Source organism: Ascidiella aspersa, chromosome 4 (genome assembly GCF_963924565.1).
Source record: "Ascidiella aspersa chromosome 4, kaAscAspe10.2, whole genome shotgun sequence".
Taxonomy (NCBI): domain Eukaryota; kingdom Metazoa; phylum Chordata; class Ascidiacea; order Phlebobranchia; family Ascidiidae; genus Ascidiella; species Ascidiella aspersa.
In genome coordinates this window covers 30674707-30688785 of record NC_139450.1, presented here as the reverse complement: position 1 = coordinate 30688785, position 14079 = coordinate 30674707, and the positions used below count along the sequence as shown (strand labels likewise).

Genomic DNA, 14079 nt, shown 5'->3' with positions numbered 1-14079 from the left:
GTTCATGCAGGTGCAATACAATTATATGAGAAATCATCAAACATTTCCTGATTTTTGTGAGACTGATTTGTAGCTCAACATGTTAGGTGTAAAATTTAAACCTAAACAATAAACCAAGGCAAATTAAGTGAAGTGTTTAACATTGGAGCATTGTAGTAGTCAGACGTCAAAAGAACATCAAAGCCAATAATACAGGGTGGTGTAGGTATCATTTTGAACGTTTCAAATACCTCTTTATTCAGTTTTAACACCTTGATAAATTTGAAACGTTGAAAATGATATCTACTTCTGTTAAACATCATCGTTACAAAATTGTTTTAGAAAGAAAAATGTTAGCTTACCAGTCCAGGAGAGCAGGTGGTTGATTTTGCCTGTGGCTTGTTCCTTGGTGAAGATCTCAGACAGAGAAAGACATCCTCCTCAGTAGATCTCCTTGCTTCTTCTAGAAGGTCGTTGGTGGTTTGACTGCTGCATTCCAGAGCATCAAGGTCAAAACTTCCGCAACTGTGTGACGAAAAGTTGGATTAAATAAATTATGACGTCATAAAATAGTGATTTTAATAACGTCCTAAATAGGAAAAAACTAATCAAAAAGAGCCAATCAACGTCCAGCGAAAGCGAGGGTTTAAAGTTTAAATGCAAAGCGCACACATGGGTCGCCTGCACTACTGTCAGGTTCATATTTGTAGAATCATAATTTTACTGTACGGGACTAGGCGCTAAATTACAAGCGCGTCTTTCGCCACCTGCAATTTTAGCAAACAAGCTACGTTTGAGGGAAAATAAGTTGCGTCAATTGTATACTAAACACGTGACTTAGAATATACCTAAAAAATAATTTGCGATAACTATCATTACATATAAACTGACAACAAACAGGGAGAAAAAGGAAGAAGAATTGACTTAGCGTTGTTAATTGTTGAATATACTACCCGATCCGTCAGAAATTAGTGCAGTTCCAAGCAAAAAGTCTGACTTTTGGACCTTTAGGTAAACTCCCGGCATATATAAATGAAAATATTGGCTGAAACTTAAACTGACTCGCAACCTAAACCAATATGTGCGTTGATTTCATAATTGTTTGAGCGCTGGGGAAAAAGCGCAAACTCGAGTGATTATAACATAATTTTTCGTCCAGGGTATATAGGATTGTTATGTCACATTGATGCATTAAGGCAGTGGGCCGCGTGATAGCCCTACATTAATTGCACTTTAATTTGAAAAGTTAGTGTGGCCTAGATTTTTTATATGTCTCAGCGTGGTTCAGACCCCCGCGCCAAATGTGGTCCTGAGAGCCTGTAGTATGTTTTACATTATGGCAAGTTAGTGTTTTGGGCATCAGGGCCGTGTAATTGAAACAAATATCCTGAATCCGCCACTGTTTTCGTAGTGATTTGGCATAGTGGGCCTTCAAGAGCACCGAAAAGGGCTTAAGGCGTTTATACAATTATTTAAAAGTCAAATTAGTGAATTGTCCAAGACCTTAAGGTCTAAAATTCAGGCCTTTCGATCCTTTCGATGTCCTAATTGCCGCAGACCGTTTCGCTTAGAACTGCACTAATTTCTGGCGGATTAAACAGGAATACAAAAATTCATAAAATTGCAATTTGTAAATTAAAATAAAAAAAATATAAAAAAAAAAACTTTAAATATAAAAAAAACTCTAGGGTTCACTAAAAACAAACCTAGGTTTTAAATACCTAGTAAAACTAAACATTCTGTTCGAGTTAAAATAAAAGACAAATAAAGATAATATTAGCACATAACAAAGCTTATGCACAGGGTCGGCAACCAACGGCTCGCGGGCCGATGAAATTCATCCGGCCCGCCGCCTCCTTGACAATTTAGACACGAGCCCATTCCACATACTTTTTGACTATTTTAACTACGTAAGTGCAAAAATTTTTCTTTTCACCTAGATCAGCGCGTCTTTTCCGTTGCGCGGTGGAAGGCAGCCAAGTGCATCACGGAAAACGTATTCAAAATGTTGGACGTATATTTTTCAACATTTTTTTTTCGGCAATGTAATAAAAACTTGCAAGAAATTTAAAAGAAATGCCGGTATACCAAAAAATCGCGCTCGCTTCGCTCGTCAGGTGTGCCAACACTCAGCTAGATTGACTTTAAATGTTAGCGCGTTCCCTCTCAGTAGTATGGATGACGACGTGTGGAGTCGAATTTTAAACCAAACAAACGCTGCTTTTCGCTCTTTGCGCCAACACTTTACAGCCTTCTTAAATGTTATTACGATCCGAGGTCCGGCTGATTCACAATTGTTTTAACATGAAAATAACACAATTTTTAAGTTTGGTTTTGGCCCGCGACTAGAAAAAGGTTGCCGACCCCTGCTTTTGTATATGACATGAGATGTTAGGTTTTCTTTTTAAAACCTTAACCTTTTCCTGACTACTATTACATAAATTGCAACTATGTACTGACTCCATTTTCTGACATGAAGAACATTGCGCCCTGCTGCATTCATTCTGATCATCCTTGATCGCATAAAACATGTTCTTTTGGTGATTTACTATGTTTTCTGGACTCTTATCCACTATTCCTCCACTGGGTACAACAACTATAGGAACAAGGGTTCTTTGTATCTTAGCAGAAAGACCAGGATTTGCCTGCAAATGGACATCTTAATATACACGTTTCGAAAATTAAAACAGGGTACATACCCATGACGTTAAGCCTGAAACAATTATCGAAATGCAACTAACTGCTTTATATACATTTTCATCTACCTGTAAGTGCTTTAGGTTGCTTTCTTGATTTTCTTTTAAGTGCTGCCAAAAGAGTTTAGTGTCCTGTTTATAATCTGAACTTAAAACTTTCTTCAAGTTCGCAATTTGATTTCTGTCGTTGCGATTGACAGGTGAATAATACTCTATATTTGAATATTTTAAACTCAAATCCTCCCTTTGCAATTCTCTGTTATACTCCTGGCTCAGTGAAACTATGCTGTCCTCGATGCTCTTTAAATGATCACTGTCGTTTAAAGTGTGACCAGATATATCGGGAGTGTTAATATTTTGCCAACTGCTAAAGTCAGCTCTTTTAAAACTTTTTTTGGCTGTTTGTTGATCAATTCTGAAAATAATCATGAAAATAAAACTTTTTCTAAAAATATGTTTGTAAAAAAAAAATACTTTAAAAATATAACATCTCAGAGCTTGAAAATAGATGCTATTTAGTTGAGTAGAAAAATAGAAACCTTATGTTGTGTAGTCTGTCCTCTTGACGAGCTAACATATCCTGAGCAGAGGTGAGGTTGATTTGGAGGGATGCAAGTTCCTTCTGTTGTCTCTCGTACAACTATTAACAAAATACATCAGAAAAAATAAAAGAAATATCTCAGCTTACAAAACACCCAATGCATATGACAACAAAAAATAAATATTCGTAGTGAAAATATGTTAACAGCTATTCAGACTTGAAGCGCATTTTCGTGTTAAAATGTTTGGCATTTTATACGTCGGGGGTCAAAACCGTTTTGGCAACTTCTAATCTACGCCAGCCATGGTTTCTATGTCAGGGTTGGGCTTAAGCACTCGCCCGCTCGCCAATGCGAGTGCAAATCGCTCCGGGCGAGTGATGATTGACACCCACTCGCCCCACTGGCGAGTGCCTTCGGCGAAAAAATTAATTAGTTGGTGTAGGACAACTTGTGGTAAGCACCACTGATAAGCGAAATATTACTTAGCGCCAGTTATTTCCTTAAACACTAAGGCGCAAATACTTTCAAAACTACACAAATAATAAGGTTAATCGAAGTCACGTTTGAAGCTCGCAATAAAACAATCAAAGACTTCATTGCTGCAGTGGTAAACAGTTGAGGTTTATTGCTTAACTTTTGCGTTGTTAATTTTTAAATATTTGACCTGGGCGGTGACGCCTTTGGAAAAGTTTACTGAATCTGCGATGTACCCGGCGATAAGAATTTTACTTTTCTGTATTATTGAATTTTTTGCAAAAGAAAATTATAAATAATTGCTGTAGTTTTTGGCAACAATAAGTTCGAATGCAAATGTCTTATTTTATTTGTAAGTAATGTTTTTAAGATGTTTTGAGGGACCGAAACAGCCCACTGAACACTACGGTATTTTAAAATACCGCCCACTTAACTACACCCGAGAATTAGCAATTAGTCTGCGTAAGTTTGTTGTTGCGATCTCGTAAGTTCATAGCGGTCAACCAAGCCAAAGCTTAAAAAATAACTCTCTAATAAAATATTTTACATGGCAATTATGTTTAGATACGAATCGAAACCATTGCAGACGCCCTTGGAAAATTGAAACGACCCACTATAGAGCGTCGCGCAAAACAGAACCTCTGATGCATGTTATTCGAATGGATGGTTTAGTTTAACTTACTGTTAGGCGAAATGCGGCGTTTTGTTTGTGGCGCGAAGCAACCTGCGGTGAAACGTCCTTTAAGCACAGAAAAACCACAATACAAAAAGAGAAAACAGGCATGCTGTGGCTACTAAATTGTCAGTTTTATTTTTTTTTCATTATAGATTGTAAAAAAATATTTCGGCTAAAAACTTTATTTTAAGCGTAACTTGCTTTATGGGTCATTAATTTGTTCATTTGTTCATCCATGCATGGAAATAAACGTACAGACTTTTATAAAAACTAATGTTTACGTATAGAAACCATACGCCAGGTTAACGATAACCCAAGAAATGACCGCGCTAGGACGGAAGTTTGCAGACACCGTGCCAACAAATTTGGCGAGTGTTATTTTGTCCTGGCGAGTGTAGATTTTTGCTTCGGAACAACCCTGTATGTGAAACCCGACACTAAGCTAGTCATGTGGCCCAAATGCAAACCGCGTTTATACATTTTTTTGAGAATCAGACATAAAAACTACTGTACATTACTTGGATAAACTGCCCTGTATTCTACGTCCTAAGCTTCGTAAATACAATTATTATTTAAGGTTTGTTTTAGTCTATATATGTTGTCTGGAAGTTCATTTGCTAGTCGTTTGGTTACTCGTAATTGTAATATATACAGTTTAAAATTATTTGACAGAAGTTTAGCTGTAAAATCAGGGGTAATCTAAATAAATATTAATACCGTTACAAGACCCTAGCAGTCACTCAAGCCTAATAAAAACTTCACAATTAAAATAAGCATTTGGCTCTTAACTTTTACCCAGTTGGTTTTACCTGACGAAGTGCACCCAATTCCATGTCGGAGCGGTCCTGCTTCGATTTTTGCAAGTTGAGCAATTCATCCTTTCGCTTTAGTTGTTCTTCTGTAAAAACAGCACAAATTTGAAATATTTTTAAAAGAAAAACATAAAAATTAAAAAAAGGACACAAACAGTTTTGTTTTTGTAAATCAAGTTAAAAATACAATTTATTGTATTCTTCAGGGATTATTTTTTCTTAAAAGGTGGATGTATAAATTATGCAGTGCTACTAGAATGTCACTCACTATCAGTAACACTCCCCCAGCCCTTCGATTAAAAATATGATAATATTATGGAGAAATGACTTACCAGATAAGTACAAATCTCTCTTTAGTCTCTGATTTTCGTCCCTTATGTCACCAGCATCTTGACGCAGAGAAATCAGCTCACTTGTTTTGTTTGCCATCTCAGCTAAACATCAAAAAATGATTGCAAAAAACGAACGCTTACAAAAGGTCGCAGCTAGTGCCTATAACTTTAAAGCACTAAGTGTAGTGCAAAACTGCATTATAGGTAATTTAAATTAAAATACCATGAAATTGCTGGAAAATAAACACTTTGTTTATCACCTCTTAAGTTTATAAGCTTTTTTTTGTAATTATATATCAACAATTTTTTTATGATATAAATGGTGGACTATAAATATAAAAGTTTTTGTCACAATAGGTTATAATTTATAAAACCACCTTACGAAATCAAACAACAAATATTTGGTCACTGTATAGAGAAATCAAAAATAATAAACAGGTGCATAACAAACAAATGGTTAATAATAATTATTGGGCAATGCTTTTTCTCTAAATAAAATAGAGATTTTCGTTTACTTATAGTTTTGTCCAATTCTCCTTGACAATGTCTGAACTTTGCTCTCTGCTGCTCCAGTTCCACTTGAGTGGTTGCATTGTCATGCCTCACTTCCACCACTTCTTCGTCCATCCGCCGAAGTTTAGAGTTGAGCTCGCTTATTTGACTTTCAGCAGCCACAAGGTCACCGTCCTGAAAAAGAAAGTTTCGTTTTGGTTGTTTAACATGAAAAATGATAACTCTAGGTTTTTAGTTTGCAGTAAAACGACATACTTTGTAACAAATTAAAAGCCTGTTATAATTTCATAAATGCCAAAAAATAAAATAACTAATTATAAAAACATGGAACTCCTTAAGTAGATATATAAATTAACAATTACTTGACTAAAAGATTACAACTTGGAGAGAGGAAATACGTAGTTAAACTTTCCGTATATTTCACTCTCATTAATGTACAACTTAGCGCCGCGTCTAGCTACCTATAATAAATACTCGCAACTTTGAACTTCAGAAAACCTAATGAACTAACCTTTGCAGTTGACTGCACTTTAAAGGTATATATAGTGGTGCGTAGTTTAGTTAAAATTGATTATTTCGTATTTTTAGTAAAATCTATAATAATAAATATTTTGGTATACTAAAAAGCTACCTTCAGTTGAAGTTGTGTAATGAACTCCTGTTCTTTAGCTTCCAATGAACCAATTCTCGAGTTCAAATCTGATAGGGAGGTGTTGAGGACATCATTTCTTTCCTATTTAGTAAAAACGATTTGGTGTGAAAAGTTATCTACACGACAATCAAATTACACAGATGCACAAAATATTTAGCATACATGAACAGTTTAATAACATAAAAATCGCTCTGCTGGTGTAAACGAAGTATAAATCAACATCAGATACCAACTGTCCTCATCAGGTAAAATTGGGATAAACAAGAATACATTAGCCAGCTGTAAGATAGCATGTTTTTTTACCTGAAGGTCATGATTGTCAGATTTTGTCTCAAATATTGTCACATCGGCCTTTTTAATTCTTCCTTGGAACTCACTGAGTGCTTCATCCTTCGTTTTGTGTTTTGTATCGGAAATCTTCAATCTTTGAATGAGGAGTCGTAGTTGCTCATTTCTCTTTTTTATTTCCACTGGAAACAATTTTTTCTCAAAAATTACCTTCTTAATTTAAAAAAATCTAGTGAACATTTTGTTTAATAATAACATGAATATTTATTACCAAAATTAATTTCTTCAATTGAATAAATTTTCGTATCATTTCCACTGAAAATAATTATTTACAAAAATTACCTTCTTAGTTAAAAAAAACCTAGTGATTTTTAAGCTAATAACATGAGTATTTAATAACAAAATAAATTTACTCAAACCGAATAATTCAAAGTATTAATGGGCTTAAAAAATATATTAAAACAATATTAGTTGTTGATATGCTCATATTCCATAAAAAGTGCACTAATGATGCCTAAAATTTAAAATTACAAGAAAAGCGAGATATACAGTTTAACAGTTTAAATTAGGTTGGAGTTTAAAAGAAAAAAAAAACACATGCTTTGCTATGAATTAAAGAAGCTTAAATCTTACATTCAAGGCGTTGATTTCTTTGATCGTATTCAACCAGTTTTCTCCTGTCTTGTTCCCAAGCGGTAAGTTGTTGTTGATGAGCTGACACCATGTCATTTAACTCGCGATCTCTGTCCTGTAACTCCCTTATCAAAAGCTGAAGTTCTCGTCTTTGTTTTGCCACCGTGTCCACGTCTAAGTCGCATAACGACTAGAAGAGAAGAGAAGGGTTTAAATGTTTTAGGACTCATTTATGCAGTTTGACATTTACAACTTTCGACAAACACTTGTCAAATAGGTCAAATACTATACACACTATTAGAATGCAATTCAAGTTAAAAATAAACCTTAATTGCAACTTTAAATAAAATATACAAATGTTTTAGATCAAGTACAATGGTTTGCAAAACAAAAACAACTATTTTTTAAACAGCAATAGGAATCTTTGCAAACCATGCCCATCTTGCAAGCAAAATTACAACTTTTGTCACAATGTGAATTAGGATCCACTGGAGACAAGGGATTTGGTTCTTCGAAATTTCTAAGTAGCCTGATGTTGGTATACACCCTGACTGTATTCCATAATTTGTGGCTGCCAAAATGGGACGATAAATACGCCAAAAACAACAATTCCTATAAAATATAATGCCAAACATCTCTGGTGGGAAGGCACTGGAATGCAATCAGGGTATACACCAACTAGCGTTTACTTTTATGACAAAAACGAATCATTATCATTAGGACCATTTTTATTTTAACAAAAATAAAAAAAATTTTGACTTTATTTTTCAGTTCCTTCTTGAAATGATGCTACTTACACAAACAAAATCTTTTTTTCTAAAATTCAAGGTGTTTTATCGATTTAAAAAGTGCGTCGTGTTTTCTGACGATAGATTTAGCTTGCTTAGGAATTTTTGTAACAGAATATCAGTATGCTATTCTCTGAACTGTTGATTTTCGAAAAAGACCACGTTTATGAAGAGGTGTTTTATAAGAATTATTTAAATGCGAAACTATGAATAAAAAAATAGACAATTTGCGATAAAAGTTACCGCTGATGCAACTGGGTATGGTGACATATTTCCTGCCTTTATGGGTTAATATGGTTAAATTGTGTCGCAGTTCCTGATTTACAATACTTCAACGACGATTTTTACAAAAACTACTCCCAAGAAACACAAAAACTTTGTCAAAAGCAAAAATTTGACAATTTTTGATTCCTTAAAAGACGAGCTCCTTCAAAATTTTTAACTTTATTGACTTTTGCGGGCCCTAATCATCATATACCATTGTGATTTCACAGTAAAAGAAAGTCAGCAAGTAGAAAAACAGACTGGGAGACTCAAAAAAGATGAAATGAATTTATTCTAAACTAAACAAAATAAATCTACTTTGTTATTACAAACACTTGTTATTAGCACAGAACATATGTTTGCATCAGGTAAACCCCACCATTTTATATTTGAATTCTTTAAAACACAATCAAGATTATTAAAAACTTAAATCACAAAACAAAAGCCTGATAAAATTTACAACATTTGAATCCAATATGAGTATTTAACCGATTAAATAAAGTGTGGTCAATTGACCGTATTTGACCGGTCAATTGACAGGTTTTTTTTGTTAATATCGGGATGTAAGCCTGTTCCGGAATTTCTAGTTGTTGATCTTTTTTCTATATTGTAAGATCCAAGAATGGCTTTTAAAATAAAAAAAAATAAAAAATAGCTACCTATTTGCGTAACTATATATTCTGCTCTGGTTGAATAAAGTTGCTTTGGAGCTTTTTATGACCTTTGTGTTTTGCTTGGATCTATTTGTTTTATGTCGGCCATTAATTTATTTCACCAAATTGTTTGGCACTTTTAGAACTGTTCTATGTGTTGCACTAAATGTTGGTTAAATTCGAATTGCAGTTTAAGATATAAATATTTTAAATCTTTAAACCAGTGGTTCTCAAACTTGGGTCCGCAAGACAATTTTCTGGGACTGTGAAGCATCTAACCAAAAATCAACACGACGCTCCTGAAGAAGAATTTTTCTGGTGCAATAAAATTTTCAGGCAACTTACATTTCCAAACCAAGCTGATTATTATCATTAGTTGTTCATTCACGTTATTGCCCGCTTTAAGTTAAATTGTCCATTATGACGTCATAATGTTGCGTTCTGCTAATGAGAATTACTTTTCTATAGTTTCCTGCGCTAACACTGTGGGCTGTACGGTCAGTCGGTCACGGTTTTGAAACTGATTTTGGTTCACTAAAATAAAGTGATTCGTTAGAGGTTAACACAGCCGGGCATAAAGCAAAGACCCGTGCACCCGTCCCATTGATACCATTACTTTTTAAAAAGTTTGAGAACCACTGCTATAAACCAACAAAAAACTTGCGATCTTACCAAAGGTTCGTCACAATATCCATTCTCTTCACTTTTACGTTGCATGCTGCATCCTTCCTGAATATCAAGCGTTTCATTAGACAAGTCAGTTAAAGGAAAAACAGAAAAATTTCAATCATAAAATGTTGTTGTAGACTTCAGCGTAAATACATTTCACTTTTAATTCCTTAGCTGTGAATGGTTTGTACCATTTGTTAGAAATGTTTTTAGGGTCAAACAGTGCAGTAGTAATTAAATAACAAACGTTGTAAAATAAAAAAAGGTATTCTAATTAAAAACAGCTCCTCTAGTAATTACAAACCAACATTTTTTTTTGGTCACACAAAACGTTGCTTAATAATTAAATACAATAACCAGAGGAACTATTTTCAGTATTAAGGTATTCTTTTGTGACATTTTATTAATAATTGGGAAAGATGTTCAACATCTTTAAATTACAAGGCTGTAATCAAGTTAATGCTAAAATTTGCATGGCTGTAAATAAACCACTACTAAACACTGTCCTCTCACCTAACTAAACAGATTCCCATGGCTATTTTTTAATGGCAGCTGTAGTCAATGATAGTATCACTGCATGGGGGCTTTATTTAGGCTGAACTTTTATAAATTTGGGTAATATACAGCAAGTTTGTATTTTCTGACACTTTTTCCCTGAGATCTTGGATGTGCAGCGCCCATATTGGAAACTTTGTACATTGCATGGGGACATGTTTATGCAGCTTAAATTTGTGCAGCTAAGATAACATTATAATTTGCACAGATGAAAATCAAGTACTGTATATACTGAAAACTATTTTGCGTGTTAGAATGACTTTTCGTAGCCAAGACTATTTTGTGGCGATTTTACACGCAAGAAATCAAGGTATAATGCACATCTGAGGTTCAGAATCCCGCCGCAACAACTTTTTCAAGAAATTTAGATGTGCAAGTTACTAATTAGGGTATGCACTAGGTTTCCTCTCCCAAACGCGCAAAACTTTCGTCGTGCTAACGATTTTCAGTCACCCCAACTTTCAGCCGCGCAATTTCAAGCTGCAAAATCGTCTCCCTCGCGCAAAAAAGTTTCCAATCTGGAACCCTAGTATGCACACACTTCTTTTAAAAAGATTTAAGTTGTGCCTCTACCACACAATGCAGACTAGCTATACACACATGTAGGGTTCATCACAGATAACAAACATTAGTTACCATTGAAAAAAGGAAGAGGCTATTAACCCGACAAGAAAAGAAGTTCAAGCAACATATAATCGCTAATGGGTGCAATCTAAAAGAGCAATCTGGTCAAATAGCCCATAGGCACCTCCTGAGTTTACCCAGCTAACAAAAGTAATTTAAATCGCTTTTCAAAAAATATATTGCAATTATGTAAAACTCAGAAAATTAAATCTAATACTACCAAACCCTAACCCAGGGTTTCTCAACCGTGGCCCGCGGCACCCATGGAGGGGGCACGGAGCTGTCATTGGGGGGCCACGGGCATAAGTCTGTGGCAATGCCGTGGTATTCCAAAACCCGTGTCATTGCTTTCAATTTTTTTAGCTTGTAGTGCTAAACCTTCTTTGACTAATTGTAACGCATTTTTCTTACACGTTACTACTTGCTATTCATGAGAAGTTTTGCAACAGTCTACGTTAAGCTTGCTATTCTTTATTTGCTCGCCTAATTGCCAATCATTGTTATATCACATACACACACCATTTGTGTTTTCTAGTTTACTCAGTTTTTATCTTTCGAACGTTTAACAAGCATTTTATGAGTTTGTAAACCACAAGTTGGAATGATAGCAAAATTAATACAAGCAAGTTGAACATTTTTTTTCACAAAACGATTGTTGTTGATCCATTGATTAAATTTGTGGCAAAATTAATTGTGTTAAGTGGTCAAACGGATAGTTGAATTGCACATACTTCCAGAGAAGTTTAGTAATGAAAATACGTCTCTTTTGGCTCAACAAAAGTTAGACGAGACGGTTATGATTGTGTGCAGTGTCTGCAGTGCACTGTTCGGTGGTGATGACAAATGCGTCATTACGACCCTTAAAAACTAAAAATCATTGTGAATAAAAGCCAAAGCAAAATACGGTCCCCAAACAAAACATGATGCCACCGATGTTATTTCTGCCAAAATAATACGATTCGACCAGAAGCGACGTTACCTAATTTTGGATTTTAAGTGTTTTTTATTGACGTGGTGAAATAAAATAAGTAAAAACATGTTTAACACAATTCTAGCTATATTTATAATTGAGGGGGCCACAAGGCATGAAAGGTTGAGAACCGCTGCCCTAACCCAAATCAATGCTGCAAGCGTAAAAGTGCGGTAACACTAATTTACGGAATGATAAATGGTTGGAATGGTCGGAACTAGGGTTCCTCTTTTTCCCGGATTTTTTCATTCCCGGGAAACGGGATTGAAAAATGAAACTTCCCGGGAATCCCGGGATCCCAACGAAAAAATTATACATAAAATCACATCATTTTGAGGTTGGTATATTTTTAATTTTAGCTTCAAGCATGTGATTAAGCTCATTTATGGGCGTTCTTTCATTTATGTACGTAGAAACTTATGCAAAAAAACAAAAGAAAGGGTTAGCGTTTTGGTGAGGATGGGTCAAGTATTATTATGTTTATTATTAATAATAATACAGCTTGACCCACCCTCACCCAAACGCTTACCCGCATTCTAACCCAAATAATTTGCGTTGTGGTAAGCGGTATTTAAAGACCGTTTTATTTTATTAATTTATACGTTCATAACTGAAGGAGAGCCAGACCTTCTCTAATACGAGTCAGGACCCTTATTTGAAACGCATTTTTTTGTTAGAATAAATTTAATAAGGTTTTTCCGCTAGTAAGCGCAAATAAAACAGCTCAGGCAACGAAGTTAACATGGTTGGTACTATTTTTTTTCTTTATATTAGTCAAAAACGGCAGTATTTTTAAAGTTTTGCTAAGTTGCCGAATATCCCGGGAATTTCCCGTCGAAACATTCCCGGAGAGGAACCCTAGTCGGAACGCTCACAGTATTATTATTAAATATAATAACACTTGACCACCTTCACCCAAACGCTAACCACCACCCTAACCCAAATAATGTGCATTGGTTTAATAATTGTTTTAACGGGGTAACACTTAAATTAGTAAGCGTTCCGACCATTCATCATTCCGTAAATTAGTATTACCCGTAAAAGAGCGATCTAGACAAATAGCCACTTCCTTCACAATACTGCACATTAACATACCTGGGAATTCTTTGGTGAACTCCGAAACCTTGGGTGCATGGTTGACGAACTTTGCAACACCTTACCACATTCTATCTTGAAATCCTCCCTTTAAACTGCAGCAGATGAATATTTCCAGAAGAACCTTAATCAGTCCCTTTGCTGTCCAACAATCATGAACTATTTGACCCGTAGCGTCGGTCCGCCATGACAACAAACATTCCACTTGTGGTAAACAAAAGATACATTGAAGAGGACCAATTGACAACAGATTAATGAAACGTAATCTACCACTATCGATGTTACGAGCACTTAAAACCCATTCAAGATGATTTGTTGTCATCGAATTTCGCGCTACGCTGCGCTTCAATGCAGACATAGAGGTTGTAAACAATTAAGTTTTTTCACTTGTGTTGTGCTTAAAATACTTTTTTAAATTGTAAAGGTGGTCGAAAAAACTGTTCTTGGACAAAAAAACAACTTTTATTTGCGGAACTTATAATTTTTTTTCAGATATGACGTCACAAAATTACGTGATAATTGGACGTCTTAAGGTAACCTTGGAAAATTTGAGATTATATTGTTCAATGTACCGGCAGTCATTGTAGTGCACAAATGTATTCAAGGCCTGGCGGCTTGCGGGATGGTCTGGTTAGTGAAGAACATTTGGACCGTTCCCGCTTGCTTTCACCACTGTTATCTTCAGTAAAATAAGGGCCTTTTGGGCGAATCTTAATTGTTTCCTTCAAACAAGTAACTTTCGGCTGCAAGGACTGTTCGAGAGTCACCCAGGTCTTTCAAAGGTTCACCACAAAACGTTTTACGATCCCAGGTGGATTTAGCTGTTGTTTAGGTTTGTGTAGCTTCTGAATTAGCCACCGGAGC

General features: G+C 35.2%; 1 protein-coding gene across 1 annotated transcript in view; it reads right to left on the bottom strand.

Annotated features, from left to right (window-relative positions):
- The window catches only part of LOC146157447 (coiled-coil domain-containing protein 62-like), a 31063-nt gene extending 17695 nt beyond the window's left edge, over window positions 1-13368 (bottom strand). The window contains 10 exon segments of the mRNA XM_083387544.1: window positions 342-504; window positions 3215-3315; window positions 5177-5265; window positions 5512-5613; window positions 6027-6198; window positions 6656-6757; window positions 6980-7146; window positions 7598-7822; window positions 11529-11556; window positions 13216-13368. Of these exon segments, the coding sequence (XP_083243670.1) occupies window positions 342-504; window positions 3215-3315; window positions 5177-5265; window positions 5512-5613; window positions 6027-6198; window positions 6656-6757; window positions 6980-7146; window positions 7598-7822; window positions 11529-11556; window positions 13216-13254 (1188 nt within the window). The 5' untranslated portion in view covers window positions 13255-13368.
- Window positions 13369-14079: the final 711 nt, after the last annotated feature.